Source organism: Corvus cornix, chromosome 2 (assembly GCF_000738735.6).
Source record: "Corvus cornix cornix isolate S_Up_H32 chromosome 2, ASM73873v5, whole genome shotgun sequence".
NCBI lineage: Eukaryota > Metazoa > Chordata > Aves > Passeriformes > Corvidae > Corvus > Corvus cornix.
This window is the reverse complement of record NC_046333.1, coordinates 68,948,435-68,975,139: the sequence shown is the minus strand read 5'-3', so window position 1 is coordinate 68,975,139 and position 26,705 is coordinate 68,948,435. Positions and strand designations below refer to the sequence as shown.

The following is a 26,705-nucleotide window of genomic DNA, read 5'->3' as shown; positions in this document are numbered from 1 at the left end:
AATATAATAAAAACATTGGATTCACCACACACCCTGTTGCAATGATGGGCCAGCAACAATAAATAAGACAGCAACATGCAAGATCCTCTTGGGAGACTATCAAGATATGCTTGTGCTGAAGGTTCTTGAACTGACCTGGAAGAACTCAGTGAAGAGAGGGGAAGTTTCAAGAAGTCTGTGTGCAGTAATCTAAATACCAAAATGACTTAGTCTTGTACTCTTACTGTACCTGCAGGGATACAAACAGCGAGTAGAAGCCTTCTGGACACTATTACTGATTTTCAAGAAATACAAAAGCAGATCAGGTGTTAACATTTAATTTTATTTATAAAAAAATTGTAGAACGTATTAAATACAAACATTTGGAAAAAGCAATCAAGGCTTCGCTAAGATGCCCAGGAAGAGGAAGACAGAGAATCAAGAAGCTTACCAGATTTAGAGTGTTTAAACTTGTGGAAGTAATTGATATAATTTTTCACTGACATCTTTATAGGTGGTGGCCATTATAGCAAACAAAGTTATTATTCTTTTTAAAAAACAGATATGATTTGCCGTATCTTCCCACTCAACCACAAAATGTAAGGAAGCAACTTTTTCCAGGTTAAAAAACAGAGTAATAAATACTATTAATACATTTACCCATTACCTATATTCTATAACACTAGACATTTGCTTATAATCACACATGGATATCAAGTGTAGCCCAAAAAAAAATCGATTATACATTTCAAATCTGGATATCCAATAAGGTGTTATAAACTTTATACATTTTCCAGTGAACATCAAAATGAGGACGGTGTTTTGAAGTACAGAAACAAAACAACTGAATGTATCATCTACACTACAAAGGCCAACTACTAAGAGATGAATTGGGTCTAGTCATGTTCCAGATAGCTGGAAAGTCCTACAAATTGCCACTGAAAGGCTGGTTGGAAGACAAATCATGTCACATTCTCAGTCTGCATTAGCTCCTCTTGCTCTCTAAAAGGCAAAAGGTGAGAACTGTAGCTGTCTCTCCTGCACCCATGGTAATTAGGGAGTCAACCACCATTCTGCCCTCTACATGGACAAACCCGATTCAAGTTTTCTTAGACAGCTGTTGCTCTTATACTGCTCTTACCTGCAGTATACAGGACACACAGACCACTACACAAGGAGGAGAGACTACAGAAGATACCTCTTCTGCCTTTCAAAAAGAGAGAAGCACTTCCACTCACTGACAATATGGCACTCCCTCCGTCTTCCCAGCTTACCCTGTATCTGCTTCCGAGCTGCAGCATAACGCACACTGTTGTGGCTATATGGCCCTAAAGCCAAATTCAGGTCAAAAAAATCCTGCTTGTGGGACTGACTCTTTGGAGATAACCAAACTATTTTAAAAAAGCAGTGCAGATTAATCTTGGACACATGAACGTTAACAGGTATCTCCCATTCTGCCTTGCACGTGTCAGAACAGTAAAAAGAACTGCCAACTTACCAGCACTCACAGGGTTACTACTGCAAGGACAAGAGTGCCAGGAGTGTTACAGGATACACAGTGTCGGCAGCCAGCTACAGGACAGTCTGGCTGGATACCTGCAAGACCATAGGCAGAATACTCCTGACAAAGCTGCCCTCTGGGGATGGGCTGACGCTGCCCTACGTATCCTGTTGTGAGTAGAGGGTTGAACAAATGGACCCGCATCCTGAACGTGTGTCAGACCCTGTTACCGAGGAAAACATTTTCCAATTATCACATCTACCCTCAAAGCACAGAAGGGACTGCCAATGTGGACACTGCTGGGCTGGAATTGTTAAGCAGACAATTATTTGCAGATCAACATCTTCAGGAACAGCTAAATACCTCTCTTACCAGGCAATCACAGAGCAGCTGCTGGATATACCAAATAGGCAGTGATTCATTTAGCTGCAAGCTAGAAAACAAGGTCAATTCCAGCACTTCTCCCAAATCACAACATCCCTTACTGCAACAAAGATATGATTATCCCGCTCTCATCGTGCTCAGTACACTTAAAGCACTTAGTGCAATGAGAACTCTGATGCAGGCTTGACCTCAGATGAAATGACAGGTCAGTTCCACCCCATTCCCTTTTTTTCCTTTTAAGCAATTATTGATATGCATGACCCATATTTCACGAGCCATAGCATATTTTCTTTTAAATACTTAACAACAGATATTTAACAGCCAGAGTTTACTTGACCCAAAAGCCTTGCTCCCATCCAGAGAATTCACTGCCACCTGCAAGCAGGAAATCACATGTAGAGGAATCTTGTGAAGGAATATGGGAGGCCAGAGTACCGAAGAAATTGAAAGAGACACAATAGTCTATTTAGTATGCTGATTGCTTCTCACTCAGTGCTCAGCTTTTAGCATGATATACACCACATTTGAACAAATGAAAGGTTTGGTTTTAGTTTTCTATCTTGGCTGTTTGGGTGATATTTTTTAGTTTCTAGAATCTTCAAGAAAAGTGGGCCTTCCAAGTCAAAGACAAAAAATCATGATCTTGGCATCAGTGCCACCCCACATTACACCATCAGCAATCAATACAGTGCCCAGCACCCCTACTGACATGTTTGAAGTTACACTCTTACGAGCCACTTGAGTCCAGCAATGGCTCCATTCCAGAAACACACAACGTTACCAAGAGCAGAGTGTGGCCCCTAGTTTCAACCTAGTTTAAAATATATTGTACAAATGCATTCCTACAAATCTGATCACAGCAAAATATATAGTGGTGTTTACACAGCAGGAAAGTTGAATTCCAGCAACTCAGTCTTTAAACCAGTGAGAAATATGGGCAATTTTAAAAGAAGACAATAAACTTTTCAAATACAGACATCTGTGAAATATACATGCACACGCACACTCTCGCACACACTCGCACCCACTTACTTCACTCAGATTAAGATTACACAAGGCAATTTTCAAGGTTGCATTTACAACCACAATGACAAGAACAGCATTTTTGAGGTAGCTGAAGTCAAAGAGCAAACCACAGCACAAGCAAAGAAACAGGTGCTCGCACTCACACCGAGCCCACTCTTTGGAGACGCGTTATCATGTGCGCAGGGGCGTGTGCTGAAGAGGCACGTGTTCCATGGGGAATGAAGTTCAGCGGCACTGGAGACCTGATAAACTGTTCTCCAGAAAAGCTTACGTTGGGAGACCAGATGCACAGTCAAGGGACCACGGCTTAAATCACTGCACATCAGCTGAGCTGTGGTAACAGCCTGGCTGCTCTTGGTCTGTGGCAGCTCTGCCGGCAGCTCTGCCGACAGCTCTGTCTCACGGGCACTGAAGCAAAGACAGCTGTGGCGGTTGAAGGTGTTATTACTCAGAGCTGTCTGTCCCACTTCTCTCCTAAATGCTACTGCTGGGGGAAAGGTACTTGTGCCCCTGTCTCACCTGCTCCAGCTTTCAGCCTAGAGTTCAAGTTCACACCCACCTCCACACTATTACTTGCCAAAGGACTGTGAACAGGAGCAGCAGAGACACAGACTTGAGTTTCCTTCTTCAGGTGCAGTAACACCTTTGCCACACTAATAGTGCAGAGATGCCAAACTGCCACAGCTTGAATCACCAGACTTCATCTCTCCAAGCCCTTTGCTAGCCTACAACAAGAGGAGTTGAGCTAACCTCACAGCAAATGCCAGGCAATGTGGGCAGAAGGGGATATAGCTGTGGCTGACAGACAAACTGCCTCAGCCACAGTAACTGGATCCTGTCTCTGGGCATAAACAGAGCTTGATCCTGCCCAAATTACAAAACTGTGTGAAACACATTCATACACACACACACATCATGTCATCAAGAAGCTTTCTATAAATCAACAGTTTGCATGGTTAACTGCTGAAAGTCTTGAAGATGGGATGGAAAACATGGCAAGATGTTTTGCAAAAGTAGAAAGAAAAAAAGTCGACCTCTTGCGATTAGGTCTCTGTTGTGTAGTTGCTGTATGAGAGAGATGGCACAGATGAGAAGTTGTTATTCCACTGCCTTCCTCCAGTAGTCTGATGCAACTCTGCCTGCTCTTTGTATTTGCTCAGAAGATTTTTGGCTTCTTGCAGATCCTGAGAAGAGTTTTCCCCATATTCTTCTTTCAGCCACTGCCTAAACTGCAGAAATTGAAAATACATGTACAAAATGATGAAACTGTAACATGAAATTGATGGAGAAGTAATTCTTCTTCCCATCCTACAAAATTTCAACAGCCTTTAGGATCATACACAGTTTAAGAAAAGCACTCCAAATATTGCATGTCCTTCAATATCAGCACAGAATGCACAGCACAGGAACACATATTTGAGATCACTGAGACCCCTAACATCTCCTGAAATGACACTTCTGTGGAACAGCTTGACTGACTGGAGTAATACAGAGTAAGGAACACCTGCTGGGAAAGGACATCCTGGACTTAAAATCTCCCTGTTCCTGCTGCATACACAAACAGCAAGAGGAATTAGCATGGAAGCCAGTATGACCAGCCAACTTGCCCAAGTCACAACAGGCTGCAAGAAGATTGAAGATCAGAAAGTGAACCACTCTTTCAGGTTTTTTATCTTGAGCCCACAAACACCAGTAGTAAAAAATGTAGTGTGGATACCCTAATAGGTGTCTTCTAGGAAGAAGTAGTCCCGGAGTTTAATACAAGCTATAGAATAGGACCCCATATGTTACTGATGTGAATGACTGAATAAAAGTACATGGTAACAGATGTACCAGGCCCAGCTGATGGTCAGCCCAGTTCTGTATCCTGCTTTAAGAGTAACCAGATGTAAATGACGAGGAAAGAATCAAGCAATGGCAGGGCAATAATGGTGAGACCTTTTCCCTGGCCATTTCTTCAGCTTGCAGCAATTTTCAGCTCAGGTGCTTTCAGAGGCTGAGGCAATATCTTTGTGTTTGATAACACAAAGTAATTCTTTTGTCATGAGATCACATTTTAAACCCACAACTTCTGACCACAAAATATCTGTATGCCAACAAGCTCCATAAGTACATATTGTATAAACCCCCCACTCCTTTTCCTTGATTTAGACCTGCCAACAGCTATCACTGTCTCACAGGAAAGAGTGGCAATTCCACATGTTCACTTTTCCTATCCACTCAAATCCATCACTTCTTTGCCAGTTGGAGAATTTGAGTCCAGCTGAGGACAATTCCAGCTGAGGAACTGTCCGATTCCTCAATTTTGTAGAGCTTATCTGCAGAAGCAGCTAGTAAACACAGACTGTTGTGTTCCAGTGGGGATAATATTAATTGTCCAAACCTTAACCTTCATAGCTTTGTTCTGTTTGGGGCTCATGAACAGCTTGATCCACAAGGATCATTAACTAGGACACTGGGAGGAGGCAGGACCTCAACATGATACTTCCTCCCATTCCTTAAAGAGGTCCTGAGACAAATCTGAAGCCTCAGACTACCATGTGGAAGTTTGGAACAGGTGCAAATTATGTTGTGACCTTAGTGACTAAACCTCATCCTACAAGACCAAGATCTAAAGGACAACATTCCAGAGAGCCCACAGGATACCACCACCCTTTAGTGGCACAGCAAAACACCCAATGCTGCTGAAATCTGAAAAAGTTCACGCCCTTGGCAGATGGCACCATTCCACTGAAATCAGGTGTGTAAACAGACACCTGCTAAGGATGTGGTTGCTCTTAAGAGACAGTAAAAAACTACAGCCCAGCCAGTGAATACAGGTGGATACTTCTTTTTGCAACCTACTACCTCCCCCTCAGTGAATAAAGACAGAATGCGCAGTCCATGGTGGATGAAAAAAGAGAGACGTTACTGTCTTTATCAGGCTATTTGCATATAGCCTTAATTGTCATTGCTGTTAGACCAAATCAATTAGAGTAGAAATGACTGTAAGGGAGGAAGGAGACAAGTCTGGAAAGTCCCTCTCTGACGTTTGTCTCTTAAAAATCAGTTATTTTACCATTTACACCAGTTCCAAACGATCCAGGAAACATTCAGTTAAATATTAAAAAAACGCAATTATTTACAGTTGCTAACTGCATCATGCAAAACAAATGGTAATTTCTAAACTCTGAGCTTTTTGCAGCAGAATGACAGGGATGGAATAAAAAAACCCAACATCCTTTGCCTCATGTATTTTGCTTTCTGATTTTGGTTTGCCTCTGTTGTTGTTATTTTTAATAAGCACAATAGGCACACAAGCCCACACAACAACAACACGCTGAGCAATGGAAAATGGAGGGGACAGCCACAGCAGGTTGGTAACATAAGTGGAAGTCACCAATCACCCACAAGGAGCAGGTCTTTTGTGTGGGATGGGGTTTTTTTGGAGTAAGAAATTAATTTTTGTTTTATGAAACCCCCTTGGCAGTCCTACTCTTCCACTGATTCTCCTAGTCCTACAAAACCTTCAAAGGCCAGCAAGAAAAAAAAGGGGTAGATTTGAGGCTGCCCTACACATCAGAAAATTTATTACGTCTTAGCCACAGAAGATGGTGGGGGGGCAGGAATCACAACACACAAGTCATAATGAGGACTCAGTTTAACTCCTGGACAGGAAAGATCTGTGATGATAATTTCTTTCCTGCTTACTATTCCAAATGAATGTGTTGGGGGGAAACCCACTACTTTTACGCAACTGGTAGTTATAGGTTGGCCTTTTTGCTATGCTCTGAGCAACTCACCCTTTACCTTTTACCCCTCTAAAGGTGTCAGTCTTGAACTGTGTCTTAGCTTGCATGAAGCAACCACTAGACTGACAGCACATTTGGACAGGAGCTCTTTAGATGCTGTGCTTCATCCCTTCTCCCGTCCAGCATTCCCTGATACCTTCAGATCTATCTGTAGCTCTTTAGTGGAGCAGGCTGGGCTAAGAAGCCATTTCCTCAAAGCAAAAATGGGGAGTCAGATAAACCACATGGACCACAAAATAATGAGAACTAGCCCATGAACTGACTTGGAGTTGTGTTTCACAGCTCTTTTTTGTAGTTCATTTACCTGATCAACATCATGTTTTTCAAATTCCTGTAGCTGTCTCTGGAAGCCCATGTTTGGATTGGCACAGGATCTCGCTGCACGGACAACAGACAGTGCATCTTCCCAGCCAAAGTCTGTGATGGTCATGATGTAGGCAACCACCAATGTGACACTTCTGGAGACACCTGCAAGGCTGCACGGAAAAGGAGGTGCAGTACACTGAAGAAGTGCTGTACTTCACCTGTCACAGTTAAAAGCATCACTTCTCAACATCACAGCACACTGCCATGTTGTTTGCCATGAGGAAGAAATATTACAATATTTGAGTTATATGGTTTTGGTGCTGCTTTTTCAAATGCAGCAGAAAAAAATTACATGATCAAGAAAGCGGCTTCTGAGTGGTAATTCATATGAGACTGGAAAGGAAGAAATAAGCATGAAGTCTTCACAAAAGGAGGGGACAGTGCACACACTCTAAGTTAGATCTGGGTTTTAAAAAGGCAGAAATAAGTCACCCACATTCTTTCTTCTGCTTATATAGATCAGAGCAATGAAATAAGACTGTTCCCTCTCCACCATGAATAAAGGCTGCGATTTCATGGGACCAAAATGAACTTTAACTGAACCATTAAAAGGTACATATGTCTGGTTGCTTGAGTTCCTCTTTCTGCTATCCACTGCACTGTGCAGCTTCAACTCTCAGGACTCCAGTTTCTCCAGATGAAAAGCTGGGATAGAATAAGAATCATTCATTATGCCTCATTGGACAACACTGGACAAACTCAGAACTATTACTATTGCAAGTATAAAGGATGTGTTAGATTTATATTTACCACAGCAAAAAGAAAGTCTTCAGACTCTTTCACCATTTTGTGTTTCTGAAATACTTCAAAAATTTAAATATAAGTTTTTAAAACTCTATCAGAATTCAGACTACCTATTCCTGTTTTCCATACACCAAGACTGACCAAATGGCTCACGCACAGCCCTGTCATGAGTCAATACCAAAGTGAGGATTTATGCTCAGGGCCTGTGTACAAGTCCAGTGTTCAAATCACAAGATGACTGTCATTCCAGATATAGACTCAGATATGTCCCTTGGACATACAGCACAAAGACCACAACCAATAGCAGAGAGCAAGAAAAAAACCCAGGGTGAGATTTCCTTTTCTATTCTCTACAGTCCCAGGAGCATCTCTCCAATCAGGGACTTGCTATTATTAACAAATGCAACATTTGAATGCTTCAGCAGCTTAAAGAAGAGGGGAAAAAAATCAATTTCTGTTCAGATAATTTTTTTTAACAACTCCGAAGTCACCAAAACAGCTGTTAGAGAAACTAATCAAATTATTAGGATTATGGAACTCACATTTAGAAATACAGTGATTAAAATGATGGGAAATAAATAATACATCTCCAGCCAACACATCCCTCGTCAAATCAATCCCGAAGAAATGTTTGATAAGAGAAGGTGAAGAAGAATTTCTTGGGCTTCTTTCATCTCCAGGAAGCTGCCCACCCCAGAGACTCAGAAGTCCTAGCATAAGGCTTCAATAGCATTTGCAAATCTTCTAGGACTTTTTGAATAAAGGGGGCAATTCAGTCCAAGAAGATTTTGCTACAGAGTGGAGATGAACGCTAATTTATTAAAATTATGAACATCGAAATTAAGGTAGAGAAACCCTTAGAAACTTTTTTTTAGCAAGCAGTATACATACCAGTGAACTAAGCAGCCTTCACCTGTGAGCCGGCACTCATGGATAAATTTGATGCTCTCTCTGAAATGCCTTGCTCTGAAAACAAAAGCAGAAGGGGGATAAAGAAAGTGCTGTATTTAGTAAAATCACTACCTAGAAAGAAAGAAATATATCCGAAAGCTCACTTCACGCTGTTTCTAGAATTTAGAACTGAATACAGGTTTTACAAAGTAAAAGTTATTGTCTGCCAATGAAACACAAAACTCACTGGCATAAGTTATTCACCACTCTATCTGAATAAGAAACTGGTACTTTGGGCACTACAGTGTGATAAACATTAACAAGCACTTTATACTGATGACTGTCAAGTCTGTATTTCAGTTTGTGTTTTATTCTTCTTTAAAGCAGTGACTTGACCTCACATGTCCTCGTGTGTGCTCAGATTTCAGATGGAACTCAGTACAACTACACGAGCAGTTCTCCAGACAAATCGTCTCTCAGAAAGAGACACCACCTGCTACCCAAACTTATGCTTAACTTTGACTCTACCTCCTCCTTCAAGCCACGTGCTAGGGGATATCTAAACATTAGGACTTTCTTCTTGGCAATGTGAAATATCTCCCTTTTGTCCCTGCTATGAAAAATTTCTCAATTCAAGCCCTGGCTTCTTCAGTTCCTTCCAGTCTTCTGCCTTCAGACAGTAGTACCCCTTCTGCCCGTATTCAGGGTGTCAGCCTACAGCCCGTCTGTTTTAAAGCAGCAGAGGAGAAAACGTAGAGAAGACTCAGTTTGCAAACTTTAGGGTTTATAATCTCATTATCCTTTAGCCATGCCCCTTTCATTTTAAGTGGGGCATAGTGAAGGATAGCAACTGGGCAGCTGTCATCATCTGAGTGAATATGCAGCACTGCCTCTTTGCATCCCAGTTCCAAGTTCTTCACCCTGCCTTTCCGACTGTGAAGCCTTTGGCGCTGCCTGCAGTTTATCAGAGTGTCAAGCAGCACCTCTTAGCTCAACAGAGCTGGAGTTCGCTGTGGCCTTTGAGTGCTCTTGCAATTCAAGCTCACAAGCAGTAGCAATGTGGGCAATATGGGCAGAGGAAAGAGGTTCTTAGGGGGCAGTCATTACCAGGCCTGTTGGCAAGGGTGAACCTGAAAGCACATTGCGCTCAACACCCATGAAACACAACGTCCTGTATTCAAGATGTTTCCCCTCTCTGGGTGAATATTATACCACAAGGGTAAAAGAAAAAAACCTCAGCCCAGCACCAGCAGCCACACAAAAATCAGGAATACCCACATAAAAGGAAGGAAGCTTCCCTTCTGGCCTAACAGTGCAGCTGCTGATACTGTAAACACTCACGATCTGGAGGACAACACTGATGCAACAGTGTCACTGCCTGCAGAACTTGCAAAGGCAATGATATCTAACTGGAATAAACAAAAAGAACATCCCAAAGCCCAGGACTCCCTCTCCAAGGCAGTTCCTGCATCACTAGATACAACATGGAAAACACAGCTAGAGAAGACCCGAGCAACTTATTTGGAAAATCTCAAGGCACAATGCAATCCCAAGCTTTAGGACAGCAGGTCAGTTCAGCTCAGGGTTTTACGTTTCTCAAGGAACTGATGAAGTATGTGGCATAAGTGAAGACAAAGCCTTACAAACGCATTTGTACTCAGACTGTCATGCCAAAACACTGTCACTGGCTGAGTTCTAACAAATCATTGTGCTCCAGTCTGCCAGGGGAGTACAAGAGGTTTCACATAAACAAACTTAAGAGGACAAATGAGATGTCTGGCTATGTGTGCAAGAGGCTTTGCTATTGCACAACGAAGAAGAGCTTAGCTGAGATTGAAAAAATTCACTCAGATGCAGCTTGGTCTGTATTGACAACATCCTGACGTTCTCATCTTTTCTCATTCTCTCTAGAAAATCTGGCCAGGAGGGCAGCTTCATGCACCAGTGAATTCGTTTCAATGGCCTCACACAAGTTTTGGTTAGACACTTCAATGCTCTGGTTTGAAAAATATCTGTGACTGAGCATACTACCTTTGCAAGGTACTATACATCATGAACTCCATTCACCAAGTTTTCTTCACCCTTCCTTACTGCTGATGCTCAGTCTGCTGAAGCACTTTCGAGTGTGTTTACAGGCATTCATGAAAATGAGACGAGAAATAGTCACATCTAGAATTAGTGCTGCTCTGTAGAACCCTGGCCCCTCCTCACCTTGAGTAAGGGAATAGGAGATATGTACTCCTCCACAACCCTATGGCATCAGAGTCTCTTCTGGAGCCAGCAGACACAGTTGCCTAAACTCATTTTCAAAGTTACGGTAAAATCATGTTTAGATGAAAACTAAGACTGAGGACCAGTCAGCTGTGCGGCAAGTGCCAGACACAAGGAAGAATGGCAAGTCTTACATTAACCACAAAACAGTTGATTATCATCTCTAACAGGAAAGCACTTGACAAATGTGTTGATTTGCAGCCCATTTGTTGGATTTCAGGACAATTTATTACATGATATCTGGATTTTACATCTCCCAGCTGAAAGCTGGGTCCTGAACTGCATCATCTTCACAGTGGGAAAACACCACAGGAAGAACCACCAGTACAACGCCCCAACCCGGACGTTGTAAAAGTTATCTAAACTTACGCATTAGCCCGCTGCATAATTCAAAACTAGACCAAGAGCAGAGTTATGATACCAGAGCTATATTTTCGTTCACTGCTAGTTGGACTACTACAAATATTTATAAAGGTTAAAAAGACAGCATCCAAATCAGATAGGATGAGTATCTCGATGTTTCTTTCCTTTGGTGATGTAAAAGAAAAAAAATCTACCAAAATTTTCTCCTCTTAATAGGTCACCTGGCTTCTGTATTATCACCACTAACCACCTGACTGTTGGAGATTAATTCCTTAGAAACACACAGCCAAGGACAATTAACTGGAACAGGTCAGAAAGGGAAGATTCTATTTCTATAGAACTAACTTTTTAGTGACAAGTTCTATAGGAGATGACATTTTTGGAGCAGTTACTGACCCAAGGTAAAATTCTCACAGACCAGGGAAAACATTGATTTAACATCTAGGAAGCACCTTGAGTCTGAAAAGCAATTGCTTTCTTCCTATGCTTGCTAGGGGCAGAATAGGGGAGTAAAATAAAGTTTTAGAGACACTTTAGTGAACATCCACATGCTAACAGGGGAATCCCTGCTGTATTTCCCTGGCAACTCAACCCTCTGAGGAAGAGAACTCCACTAAACAAGTTTTCTAGGAGTAAATGTGCATTATACAAGAAACCAGAGGCTTCCTTCAGAAAAACTGAGCTGAAGTGCATTAAGAGCTCAGTCGCAAAATTCAGTGGCTAAAGACTTCCACTTGGTCCTTGCTGCTGGGAAACAGACAAGAGAGCAGTGTGCACCTGGTCAGTTGTGCCTGTCAACCATTGCCAAGAGAACACAAGGACCTGCAACACAGGATGCTGCTTGGTTGGTTGTTTTTTCCTCCCTGACACCAGCAGAATCCCCCTTTCAGAAGAAGAGGGTAGACACACAGAAGTGTTGCGGAGGAACCAATTCCCTTTCCTGCGCCCCAGCTATCCCTCCCTCCACAGTGGGCACAGGCAGTATGGTTAACCACTCCTAGATAAAACTGCAGTCCTCACAGGCTGAACAAAGACAACTTCCTCTTGCTTTCAGAAGACTGCATGTGCAGAGCAAGCAATGGTGCTATTTGCGAGCATCATGATTTGATTTTACTTGAAGGCCTGGTCTGTATAAAGCAAAAGAAGCAAAATCAGTTACTCATCAAGTTTTATTTTAAGTGATAGAATGTATCAGTATTAGAAGTAATGACGTTTCCTTGCAACCACCTGATACCAAAGCGAGTATTTTAGATGCCTGCAGCGTAACAGAAACAATACTCATGCAAATATTTTATCTTCTTACTGAAGCCTTAAGAGCCTTGGTACTGCGCCAGGCAGCTCAAGCACAAGAGCTGGTTTTTCAATAGAACTCCTTGATATTTAACAGTGAGGGAATTGTACATTGATTAATGTTCATCATAAATGCCATCCTTTCTCTTCCCATTCCCAACTGATCTACATCTCTATTAACAAAGGAAGCAGATTTAGAAGACGTTGTCAGAAACGCTACAGACCTCAAATTGCCAATGAACAATTAATGACATGTGAATGTTTTCCTCTAATCTCATATCTGCTTTCCTTCCCAAAAGGATATTTATTTAAATTTATTTATTTTTATTCATTTTAAATATTAAGACCATGGAGTTGTCCATGACAAAGGCAGTTAGCTATCTGCCTTCTCATTACAGACTTGAAATTTAGGGGATGAGGGTGTTTTTTATTACAAGTGGGGTGTGGTGCTTTTTTTTTTCCCCTTCCCCTAAAATCATGACAGAAATGCAGAACGAAAAGGCAAATCATCACACATCAAGTGCCACACTGGAATCTTTCTAGAGTATGAGAAACACATGCTCTAAAAATATCCCCTGAAAGCATGAGCCAGAATACTGCTGTGATAGAAGAGAAAAGCAGTGCTGCATTTCCTTCCATACCTACCAGGCCTCTTTCCACTACTTGTTTCTCTACAAAACTTGGTAGCAGGATGTGGCTGAAACCCCCCTCACCTCTCCCCAACATAAACAGTGAGCTCTAGAAGAAAGAGCTGGTCACCATCCACGTTCTTTTGTTTTGATTTCTCTTTGGAAACAAGACTTACTGTGCTCAGTTAAAACCAGGGGTCAGTCAATTAGCATTACATGAATTTTAGCAGAGATGATGAAGAGCAAGGCTTGGACACCCTAGTTGTAGTACCTATATCCTCAAGGTAAGAGTCACTGCAGGACAGAAAAGTCCCCGCCATGCCAGCTTATACTAAGAGCAGCAGGGACTTCTGAGGCAGGTTCAAGAAGACCAGAGCAGATAGTTGCAGGGGTAGACTGCACACAGAGATTTTGTTTTGAAGGCCCACTGTGAAGAATTTATTTCAACCCTTGAGGCACCAGGATTCAAACCTCTTTCCAATATTTTATTTTATTAATGGCTGGAGATGGCACTAAAAAAAAAGAGGAGCCAAACACAAAGATTTACAGAAACAGTGGCTAGAATAAACTGGGACTGAATTAGGACCAGACTCACTAAGGAGTTTCTGAAGTTTAAGGCCACAAATGAAGAGTGTATGCATACTGAGCCTCCTGTGAACACTTACACACAAAAAGCAGACTGAAGTAAAGTGTTACTGTATTTTCTTAACAGGTTAAACCTCACATTTGAGTAGTACTCATAAGAGATCAGAATCAGAGCTTTCAGCAAATTTTAAAATAGGCATCATGGTACCATGGGATTTCTGGGGTTTTGTGATTTATTTTTAAAGAATACTTACAAGTTCTGCGAGGGTGAGTCAGCAGCAGGAATGCACAGATACTTCATTCCCTGTGTAAAGAAGCAAAAAGGCACAAGAAGAACAGATTCAAGTTAAACACATTTATCTAGCACCGCACAAGTCCTGCTCTAAACTGGTGGAATATTAATAATTTTGAGGAAGCAACACCATCATTCAGACAAGCAGAGATCATCTCTACACAGTCAGATTTTAAAACACTTGCTCTCACATCTTCTTTGTTGCTAAGACACCAGCACATAGCTTAGTCGTGCTTCTCCCAAGGCTCAATAGTGAGCTTTTAAAAAAAGGAGCATATTTACTAAAAAGATCTAAACTTCTTTCCGAAAACATAATGGATATTCTATTTTCTCTAGAAATATTCTATAATCTGTTTCTCTAGAAATATCCAATATTTCCAGGAAAATGAAGTTGCAGCTTCTCCTGCCCTTCCCTTTCTTTGAACAGATGTGACGACCTGAAATTGTGATATGCAGTTTATTTTGATCTCATACAATCGTTTTTCTTTACCCAGTTGATAAAACAAACAAAATGTATTTCAAAGAACTGTATTTGTGGTACGGATTTTGGGTTTTTGTTTTTGGAAACCTTCAAGAAGGGCAACCATAAAAATCGTACTTTTCTTCCACAAAGTTAGCCTCTCTTTCTTAGTCAGCTATCATAATAAGTTACAAGATTGATTAGGGAAATTAGATAACCACTTCTGATGCATTAAAAATGTTACTGGATATATTTAAAACAACATATTTATAATCATACGCTACTGCTTTGCATTGTCAACGCACATTTCAACTGTCATTTTATTTTCAAAGACTGCTCTGCTCCTATGACTGTTAAGAAACAGAACACTTCTGAAAGCACATTTAGCTGACTTCTCAAATAGGACTTCCAAGAATACAACTTGCAGCTCAGACACACAGAAACTAAATAATTCACTGGAACTTTTCTGAATTATCTCAGATGCCAAGTTATGAATTCTTCAGATGCACTTGTAAAGATAAGAATTCAAGCAAAAGGGTCACTATGAAATGCACCTTATTTTATCTTTTTGACAATGCACACCCCTGAAATAATCCTGCATGTTCAATACCACACATGGAAAGTCACACATTTACGTACAAGAGATCCTTTGCCAATAAGGTGGAACACAATCTGCACCTACCAGGCATTTTATTTGCCAGCTTGGGGAAGGAGAGGAGTTTTCACTGCTCAAGTGCGAGGCTACCTGAGGCAGCATCATCTATAACCCCTTTGCTGGCTCAGAAGCCCCTCTTTATCTCCCCTACACACACTTTGTTTCTTCACTTGCCATCTCACACCAAAGAGCAAGCCCTTTTATAAGAGATCCTGACCCCAGCACCATGACACACCTCTGCAAGGTGTACAAACTTCACCACTATGTCAGAAAGATTGTGGGAAACAAGGAGGGCTCCACAGCCAAACGCTGATCCAAAACAGCTTGTGCAGACACAGTCATTTAGAAAGACAGTGTAGCAGTAATACTGATATTGCTGAGCCAAGGATAATTAATTATATTGCCAGATTAATTATGATAATAAGCACTTGTATGACACATCTGAGAGGTTTATCTTGGACACTAGTATCATTTCAAGTGAGTCACTCCAGTAAAATGAGGGCCTGTGACCCGAAAGTAAATTTACATGCTATTCTTTCCCCATCACCTCTAGCAACTCCATACCATTGAAAAATTGAAAATTGAGGGCAGGAGATGGGTTAGCTCTGGAGTGCCGTACATGCCAGAAGGTTCGCTCCTCCAGCACGCACTGACGCAAGTTGTTCCACAGATTTCAGAAGCTATGGCACATGCTGAGTGCTTTTCACAGGCTGAGTGCAGAGGGGCTTTCAGATCGTGTTCACTCTAAAAGCAGAAGTAGCACCAGCACAAATTTAAGACCTGCAATGTTCTTTTTTTTGTCATGGCTGGTTAGTTCCAACTACTGCAAGCAAGCATGAAACCGGCCTATGAGAGACCACACATGGTCCTGAATGGCTCATCCAAAGCCTGATCCTGGACACCTTCAGCACAGAACTTCCAGTGAAGCCCACAGCACACTTTTCACTACTGCACTTGTAAATCAGCCTGTTAGCTTAATATATTAATAAATCTTCTCAGAAAGGAGATGGTCAAAGTTACTGGAATTTGGTATTTTGACTGATGCATATCACCTGTGTTTTTGGAAGGCTGTGGTGATGGACTCCTCCCTGTGAGGAAATAATCACACACTCAACTCAGAAATAGTTAGAGGTGGGATTTCAAAAGTACTGTGCAGTGACCTAACCCATCTCCCACAAAAATCAACAGTGAAACTCTCAGCAACTTCGAACCAAACACAGTTTGGCCAGAGTTGGTAACTCCTGAGGATCCCACCCTACCATCTAGTTTTGCTTCTCTTGGTTGAAACAATAATTATAATAATAGGATCAAATATAATTCATCGTAATTGGATACCTGAAATACAACACCACCACCACAAAATTGTATGAGGCAGGTATTCACACAGGAGACTCAGGAAGATACTTAATTGCTGAACCCCGCTGTTTGTGACTCTTTTTGAAAAAAAAACTACCCAGGATCACAATATTTGTATATCTGTGCCCCAAGACACTACTGTCTTTCCTGTGCACATACCCTGCAGGTACCATCGAAGAACTGTCCCAAAGGGACCTTTCAAAGCAGAACAGTTTATGCCAAGCAAACAAATAGCTACCTACAACATTTAATATAGGGTACTAGCATGCAAGAAAGACAGAAACATTACTATTTTCTTATCTAGCAGTTTGTTCGCCATTCTCAAACTGCAAAGCATAAAATGTTAGGTGGCAACAATCATTGGGACAGTGACTAAAACAGAGTAAGCTAAATCAAAAGACTATTATAGCCAGCCTCTTGTGAAAATTTCAACAGGCTCCAAATTGGTCCCTAGTCAGCACTTTCATTAAATAAACCTGAATCCAGTTGCAGATGCAATATCCCAGATTGAACCAAAATTGCATATTAATAAAGATGGAAAGACAAATGTAAATTTTATGTCAACCATATGGAACTCTTTATTTAATTCTTTTTAAATTAACGATACTTTGTTCCCTAAGAATGACAATTCTGTAAAATTATTCAGTGAAGGAAGGACAGAACAACTCAAAACAGGTACTGTACCACTTCACCTACACACACTAAATTACGTGCTACAGAGCAGCTACTCATTTCAAAACATGGTATTTATTCAAAACAAAGGGAAAAGCTTGCAAAGCATAAAAACTGATGGAAAGAGAAACACTATTTAAAATCCTATATGAAGTAATACATCCCCTTTATTTATTGAATATTCTTCCATATATATTGTTATTCAAACATTTCTTCAGCTGACAGCTATGTCAGTCATGCTTTATCTCTCCAAACACGTTTTTCCTCAGAGTACCCAATTAAAAAATAATTGATCCAGCCTTTTTATTTACACATTATGTATATTATTAGGCAATAAAACATCCCAAACATATGGCATGTGTATAGACCCGAGATCCTAGGGCAATGACATGCTGAACACAGCATTTTTCTGCTCATCTCAATTCACTACTACTTTCCACTTGTTACTTTGAAATCACTGCTCACTTTCCTTTCTCCATCAATCACCTTTACCACCAAACACCCCTACCTTCCACCATACACACCCACCCACCCCCCAAACTTTTTGCTTTTTAATTACATGCTGACCCTAACTGATGCCCACATCAAATAAAAGTGGTGCTTCCATTTCTTTTGGTGTATTTAACCTGTTAACATTGACCCAAAAAAATAAGTAAAATAAAATATAATTTACTTTTTTGTTCTCTGTTTCAGCAGAGTAACCACCAAAACTAGATTTCTGTCTCTCTTAAGCCCTGAAACTGAGTGCTGCAGTTAAACCGATACAGTGAGAGCTAACAAAACTAGAGCAAGTATTCAGATTTCAAGATTGTCAAAGTTGAAACAAGGGAGAGTTAAGTAAAATTTCTAAAATTCACTGTTATTTGTGAAACAACAACAACAACAACAACACTTGTGCAATTTAATCACAGATTCTGGAATTAATAAGTCAGTTCTGCTGCAGTGAATGTCAAGGCATTAAACCAGATTTGGGTGCATATATATATATATATCTATATATATGTAGAAGCTTTACACTACAGTCAATAAAGTATTCATGGAATTGCTGTCAATATTCAAATTTCTAACTATTTTAGAGGTTGAGCTACTAAGGTTGGAACAGTTATGTCACATTTGGAAAAGTCAGTACAGAATAAGACTTTCCCAATATCACTAGCTTGTAAAAAAGATAATCAAGTCTTTGTTACTAAATCCATTCAGTGCTCAGGAACATAACAGTCCAGTATAAGGAAATCTCTGTTTCTATTCTACTTCAATAGAATCTTATTTTAAAAACTCCGACTTCATTTTAACTAAACTTGTAAAAACTGGCATTTGGGGGTTTTTGGTAGAACTTGTAGAATTTTGCAGTAGCAAAATGACATATCTCTAAGTGCCAAATGTCAGCTAATGGGTCAATGACTGAAAACAGGACCTTTGCAGAGCACACACAAATTCAATTGTACAATACCAAGAATTATTTTGGCTCCGAGCAGGATAAGGTGCAAAAAGTACTGTGAGACAAATGCAGTGCCTACATGGGTGGCTGCTCCTCCGCAAAGATCAAAGATACTCTGAAGTCATTGAGAATGATAATCAGTTTGATTACACCCTAAATGATATTAACATATGTTTTATATGTGAAAGGAAACCATCCAGTGACTTTTACATAAAGTGAGCACTCACAAAACAGCATGCATGAGAATAAGAAGGACTAAAAATGCTACCCATTACTTCATGTTTAGCGGGTTTTCCAAGTAATGTTTTTACAGATATTTTTCAGAACATTGTCTCCGCCACTGCTGTACGTACATTTCCGAGGTTCTAGTTAGCACTGGAAGCCTGAATCTAGAGTATCAGATGTTAAAAGGTGAGGAGAGGGGGAAAGAACCTCAAATTACAAAATTTCTGCTCTCCAAGGGCAGGGAGTGGCGGGAAGGGTCCATAAAAAAAATTTTAAAAGAGCAGTATTGTATTTCTGGCATTAAACTTCTCTATTTAAATTTATGTAAAGATACCATCAACGATTTCCAAGAAATTTTTTTTTAACATAGAACCCTAAACTTATATTTCTGAACCAAGATGCAAATAGAAAAACCTCCAGCACCTGGCAACTTCTTTCAGGTTAGTCAAAAACCATGTGTTAATTTGAGTCGTCACATCAACAGATGAGGACAGGAGGACTTATTTTTGTTTAGGGGCATTTCAGCAAAAAAGCTAAAGTGGGAAACAGCCGGCACAAAGCTTCCTCAAGCCAAACCAACGAGAGTTTATAAAGGGTTTTGTCCAGTAATGCATCGAACTGAACCTGCTAAACTGAAAACCGTTCAACCGTTTGTTTGTCCTTTCAGTTACTTTCTGTAGCAATCACCATTAGTGCTGATTTTATTAATGACTCATAGAAAATGCATTTGTGTTTCAGCCAAGGACAACCACTAATTTACCTTAGCAAACAACACAGGGTTTGGCTTTGAAAAGTATTATAAATGAAATTGCAATTACATTAACAATATGAACAGCAGCAAGTGGGATGCTCCTGCAATAGAATTCTTACATTTGATTTGTGCTATCAGGAATAATACAACGTCAGAGTTTTTTACAACGCTGGCTCGTAGTTTTCTTAGGAACTAGTCTCAGTGACACTTCTGAAAAGCTCCTTAAGGCTGGAATGTGCCAGTCACAAATATAAAGTGTCCTGTTAAAACCCTCCTTCCCCATCTCAATTAAAGAAGCAAATGTTGAAAAGTTAAGGATTTTATTTTAATTGCATAGACCTGCAGTTATTATTTCTAATTCTAACCCTGAATTCTAACTCTAACCTGTCTCGTATGAAGGAATGCAGAGTGGGAGAAAACACTAATGAGTTTGTATTAAATTGTGGTTTATCTCCTTTAGGACACACCAAGAATATTTACAGGACTTCAGCTGAGAGGAAGCACTTTGTTAGTCTGCCTTGACTACATGACTTATTCAAGCTCCCAGGCACGTCAGGGCATATCTGAGCACTACCAATCAACACTTGATCCCTGAACCCTTAAGGGAGTCTCTGAGTACTAAAATAAAACTATATATCCCAACCACCTCTTTCTTTAAGGGAATGCTGGAACATGACAACTACACCTCTGGAATACACTCACGCTACTTTTTACAAGAGCACATAGTGACAGGACAAAGAGCAATGGCTTCAATCTGAAAGAGGGCAACTTTAGATTCGATATTAGAAATAAATTCTTTACTGTGAGCATGATGAGACACTGCAACAGGATACCCAGAGAAGTTGTGGATTCGCCATCCCTGGAAATGTTTACAGCCAGGTTGGATGGTCTAGTAGAAAGTGTTCCTGCCCATCCATGGCAGGGGAGTCAGAACTAGATGATTTTTAAGGTTCCTTTCAACCTAAAACATTCTATGATTCCGTGATTAGAAGCATGGGTTAACACACTCCACATCATCTCCTCTGCAGAGGCAGGTCAGAGCACTTGTCCTGTTCTGGTTAACACCGTAACCAAGCAATTAGAAACACCAGACATCTACCGGTCTAAACATCTCTCATGCGAACAGCTCACCACTGAAAGCTCCAAACAGTCCTCATCCTCTCTTCCCTGCCACCTGTCACGACAGGAACGTGCTTCCCTTGACACAGCTCGCATGTGATGGGCAAGTCAAACTGTGAACTAATTTAGTGCATTACCACAGCAGTCCTGCAAGGGGTACCCCGTCATGAAGGCCTGGCCTGACACACTTTAAAAGCTGCTTTGTCAAAGTCTGTTGGTGGCTTCTTAGTGGGCTACCAGGGTAATATTTGAAAAATTAGTCAGAGCTCCCAACTTCACAAGCAGAATCAATGCCAGACACGGCATTACTTCAAACTAGAATCGTCTGGTGCTGCTACACCTGAAAGAAAAATGGTAGCTGTTTTGCTCAGCATTTTCTTCTGAAACGTCTCATGCGGGGAAACTCTTACCATGAAAAGACAGTGAAACATCACTGAGGAAATTTAAGGTTTTTTGTTACAAGTGCTCGTACACTTTCTCTTGAAGTTAGCACAATGGCTGAAAACCAACAGCTTCTAACACTGGCGATACACAAGTTTACTGCTATGGATAGAAATGCAACAGTCCAACATGACTAAATTATTAATTTGTAGAGCTGGTCTTTGTACAACAGCCACAACCTTGCTATGTGATATTAGAAACTCTGATTTTGAAGGCTATCTTGCCTTCTCCCTCTTTAACAGTTCCTGTAAGCGTTTGGGTTGGGTATCAATGACAACAGAGCCTGTGCAGAGAACATGTTGCCCAGCCATGCCCAGCAGGGACTTCACTTGTCGTGTCACCAAGATGCAATTTTCATATATGAAAGGCCTCCTACAGTTCAAGACTTCTGCATGCTATCCAGTATTGCAATACAGTTTCAACAGATTAGCTGTTTTCACTTCTGAGCAGCATCCATCCAGAATAAACATATGTTGTTGTTTCATGTTTTGTTTAAAAAAAAAAATTACAGCTGATTGGTTTCCCAGTATTTCCCTTTTTAGTTATTTCATGTTAAGCTGTGATATGCTTTTGAGTCCAGAGAAACGGTTTCTGGACTACTATCTGTGTGAGGATAGTCCTCAGATAGTGAGGGATGAACAGATCAAGGGCAGCCCTGCTGAGAAGGACTTGGGGGTGCTGGTGGATGAGAAGCTCAGCATGGCCCAGTGACATTTGCTTGCAGCCCAGAAAGTCAACAGCATCCTGGGCTGCATCCAAAGCAGCGTGGGCAGCAGGGAGAAGAAGAGGATTCTGGCCCTCTGCTCTGCTCTGGTGAGACCCCACCTGCAGTGCTGCATCCAGCTCTGGGGCCCCAGCACAGGAAGGATGTGGACCTGCTGGAGTGAGTCCAGAGGAGGGCTAAGATGTTTAATGGGATGGAGCACCTCTCCTAGAATAAAAGGCTAAGAGAATTGGGACGTTCAGCCTGGTGAAGAGAAGGCTTTGGGGTATCCTAATGGTGGCCTTCCAGTCCATGAAGGGAGCCTACAAGAAAAATGGAAAGGGACTTTTTACAAGAGCATGTAGTGATAGGACAAGGGAAAATTACTTCAAACTGAAAGAGAGCAGGTTTAGATTAGATATTAGGAAGAACTTCTTTACTGTGAGGGTGAGACGCTGGAACAGGTTGCCCAGAGAAGCTGCGTATGCCCCATCCCTGGAAGTGTTCATGGCCAGGCTGGATGGGGCCCTGAGCAACCTGCTGTAGTGGAAGGTGTCCCTATCCACAGCAGGGGGTTGGAATGATATGGTCTCTAAAGTCCCTTTTAACCCAAGCCATTCTTGGAATCTATGACTGCAGAACAAAGTACTAAAGCAGCTTTCAGCACTTCCAAAGTTATCAGCTGGGGAAATTGGGGGCACAACACAGGATTTTTTTCTTTTATTTTTAGCACAGGGTAATTCCTGTATTACACACACAAAAAATATTAAGTCAATCCAGAAAGTGCAGCCATGGGAGAAAGAAGTTTCCCCAAACTTGTGATAGAAGAAAGAATTAGAAAACTTAAAGGAGGTAAGATTGTAAACCTCATCACATTAAGTGCTAACAGCAGATATTGTAGGTTTCTATAATCAAAACCTAAATAGCTGCAAAAATACTATCCACAAACTGTGCTAACCAGATTACTTGCATTGTGCCAGAGCTGCCAGTTCATTTCTTCTAAAATAGCTGAATTTGCTTTCCTTTTCTAAAAAAAGTACACGTGTATAGTCTAAAGATCATGGGTAAACACGGAAGATTATCAAGCTCAGCTAAACACCACATTAAGATTTACATTCAGCCAGGCTTGAAAAATATGAAGCAAGATTCCAGATCTTATTGCAAGCTGGTATGAATCCATTATCTATACCAGGTCTTCAGGCTATGACCATTTGATCTTATAAACATTTCAGTTTTTGATAGATGTTCAGTCATCTAGCTCTTCACTTTCTTCCAAAGGTCTGGATTTACCAGCCAGTTGTACACTTTGTTTTTAATTCATAATCTTGATTCAGCACTTCCTCTTGTGATTTCCCCAGCTGCAAGCTTCTCATCCTTAATACCTTATAAAACAGGTAAATCACAGCATTCAGCAGTGATAAATCTGGTGCAGAGAAGTTATACATCTTCCCCATAGCACCCGTATTTTTCTACAACTTCTATTCCTCCCACTCACACTTACTGGTTCTGTTCCAGTTACAGCACCTCTTCATTGCCTGTATTCTACTAATCCATTTGACTGTTTACTCTGGGAGTACGAAAGATTGTTCTAAAAGATCATCATACAGCTTTTTAACTCTGTTGCTCCCTTTTAGTTCAGCTTCTTAGATACTGAGTCTTTGAAACCCTATTTCTACTTGGGTAAAAAAAATTAGAATTTGAAAGGAAAAAAAAAAATCTAAAATTCCTTATAAGACAACCTGGCTGAGAAGTTCTTTATTTCCAAAGACACAGTACATTTATGTTGTACTGGCTGCATAAGCAAACAGACTGGACAAAAAAGATCATAGAATCATAAAATGTGCCAAGTTGGAAAGGACCCATCAGGATCATCCAGGCCAACTCCCAGACCTGCACAGGACATCCCAAGGGTCACACAATGTACCTGAGAGCATTGTCCAAATGGTTCTTGAACTCTGTCAGGCTTGGTGCTGTGACCACTTCCCTGGAGATCCTGTTCCAGTGCCCCAACCACTCTCCAGGTGAAAAATTTTTTCATGGTAACCAACCTAAACCTCCCTTGAGTCAGTTCCATGCTGTTTCCTCAAGTCCTGTCACTGGTCATGAGAGTGAAGAGATCAGTACTTGCACCTCCACTTCCCCTTGTGAGGATGTTGAAGATCACAATGAGGTCTCCCCTCAGTCTCCTCTTCAGGCTGAACAGACCAAGCGACCTCAGTCGCTCCTCATACGGCTTTGCCTTCAGTCCCCTCACCACCCTCATGGCCCTCCTTTGGACACTCTCCAATAGCTCAATGTCTTTTTTATACTGTGGTGCTCAAAACTGCAGACAGTAGTTCAGTCAGCAATCAGCTTTTCTCTGTCCCCCCAACCCTCCACCCACCTACCATATCAACACTTATTTAGGTAGTCAAATTCAAGAAAAGAGAGGGGAAAACCACTGCTGTGGAGACAGCATGTACCAGATTAAGATGATATTGTTAATGGCATCAGAATACAAAGAAAAATGATAACTGTCCTCTTAGGGTGCTCTGGTTAACTCTACCGAATGAGGGGGGAAAAAATCAACATCTTGAAAATAAAAACCAAACAAATATTCTGTAGCCACAGAAAACAAAGAAAGAAAACTGATGTATACAGACACAGAACACATGCAAAAAGCTACTCTTAATGCAGTTTCTCATTAACAGAGTGAACAACAGAAAGCTGCTGTGGCAGGGACAGTACAGGCATACCCACATAAACTCTTGCTGATTTAAGATCTACATTACTGTGATCGTTATGATGTCTACCACATGAGTGTGGCATACAAAGCTTCCTGTGACACAGCAGGAGTCAGTCTGACAATGATAATGCTTTAAATAAATTAATGCCAAAGGACTCCACAACTACAGGTGACTGGTAATTGGATTCATACATTTCCTAGATCAAACCTCTGGTGCAGGTCAAGAGCAGCAGTGAAATTACTGGTAACTGACAAATGTGTGGTGGACTGAGAAAGAAGCTGCTGGTTTCGGTCCATTTCCTGACTGATGGACAGGTGTCTGCAATGCTCACAACAGTCACCACAACTGGCACCTCCAAGTGTCTCAGACAGACTGAGGACAGTGAAACACACCGGCTCTAAAATGCAAAGCTCAAAGACCGCTATAACCCAGCCTTACCTGAATGAACTTCCACACAAAAATGAAGCAGATGAGAAAACCCATCTTTACCTCTGGAACTATATTCCAGCAATTACTAAGCCTCACAGCCAAAGTCTTGCTTACTTCCAGTCTGAATCTGTTACACATCATTTGCCAGCCACAATGACGTGCAGTCCTGATGTGGACTTTCCACATGGGGACCCACAGAATGCCTATCCATCCCTGCCCCTCTTTGGGGATGACACCTCTGGGACAGGGTCTGAGCACCTGTTTGACAAGAAGAACTCCCTCCCCCAGGACTCATGCTGTTCTCTCTCCTGCATTGCAAACAACAACCCCTGCCCAAGGCAGCATAGGAAGCATTCTTCTTTTTACCAGTATTTAAGTCTGTGATTGTGGGGAGGAATGATGAGAAGACTAAGGATGCTTGTGAGTTCAACTGCTTAGACACGACTGTCCACCACAGCCTACACTTTCCAGAATGGGATGCAGCTGTTTTCAAGCTGCTGCACAATTCACATCAACAATCTATCTGGTTTGGGTCCACATTCATCTCCATATAACCACACCCAGAACAGGGTTAAACACCTGGAAAATCCAGAGACCCCAATGGACCTGCAACTAGATTCTTCTGGCAAGATTAATAAGATTTACCTTTACATACTTTGAGAAACCAGAACAAAAACTGTTGCCATCTGCAAATGTGCCGAGGGTGTACTCGATCCCTCTGTGTCATTGATGAAGATATTAAACAGCACTGCTTCCGATACAGAGCCCTGAGGGGCACCACTCATGACTGGTTTCCATCTGGACATTGAGCCATTGACCCTCTGGATGTGACCATAAAACCAATTCCTCATCCACCAGACAGTCCAGCCATGACATTCATCTCTCCATTTTAGAGGAGGATGTTGGGGGGGTACCATGTCAAAGGCCTTACGGGAGTCCAGATAGATGACAACCTGTCGGATGGATCCTACAGGTCACTGCCAGACACACTATTATCTAAAGCACACTTGGAGATACATTTTCTCATCTACCTTTCAGTGTCTCATATCCTAAATAGAGATTTTAAAACCTAAACTAATTGAGAAACAGAATAGAAAAAGCAGGTGGCAAGAAACCTAATTATTCTCCTCTGTTTATGGCTTTTGTGTGGACTTATAAAACATCTGTGAGTGCCCCATGGGCAGCCATCCAAAGTGCTCTGGAGGAGCCAACTTGATTCACCAAGGCTACTGCCCCTGTGCATCTGTGGAAGCACACATGGTGCTGCTGGACACTGCTCTTACTCATTACATCTGAAATAACAAACCTGGTTCCATACGGCATGCACACCTTTCTCTTGCACATGCTACCTGCTACCCAGAGGGTTTTCTGTGAGATAGATATTTGTATCACAGGAGCTATAAACATGCATCTTTAAACTATAAAATTCTCACCACAGTGGTTAAGATCCTGTTTAACAACGCTCTTAAGGCAACAGCCTTAGAATGCTCTCTAAATATATTTCAAAAATGGTTTTATTAGAGGAAAAATTTCCTTGAAACAGTTTATACAAAAAGAACTAAAGGGCAACATGGCAAGATAGTTCAGGCCAGATTTTGGCAAATTTCTTCCAGTGTAA

At 41.2% G+C, this 26,705-nt stretch overlaps 1 protein-coding gene across 2 annotated transcripts in view; it reads right to left on the bottom strand.

The window, feature by feature from the left end:
* Positions 1-301: 301 nt before the first annotated feature.
* Positions 302-26,705, bottom strand: part of DUSP22 (dual specificity phosphatase 22) — a 43,496-nt gene continuing 17,092 nt past the window's right edge. For both annotated transcript variants that reach the window (XM_039549074.1, XM_010411268.4), the window contains exons 4-7: positions 14,075-14,124; positions 8,683-8,757; positions 6,986-7,157; positions 302-4,119 (exon numbers count right to left, since the gene is read on the bottom strand). In XM_039549074.1, coding sequence (XP_039405008.1) covers positions 3,934-4,119; positions 6,986-7,157; positions 8,683-8,757; positions 14,075-14,124 — 483 coding nt within the window. In that variant the 3' untranslated portion in view covers positions 302-3,933. The remainder of the gene's footprint in view (positions 4,120-6,985; positions 7,158-8,682; positions 8,758-14,074; positions 14,125-26,705) is intronic.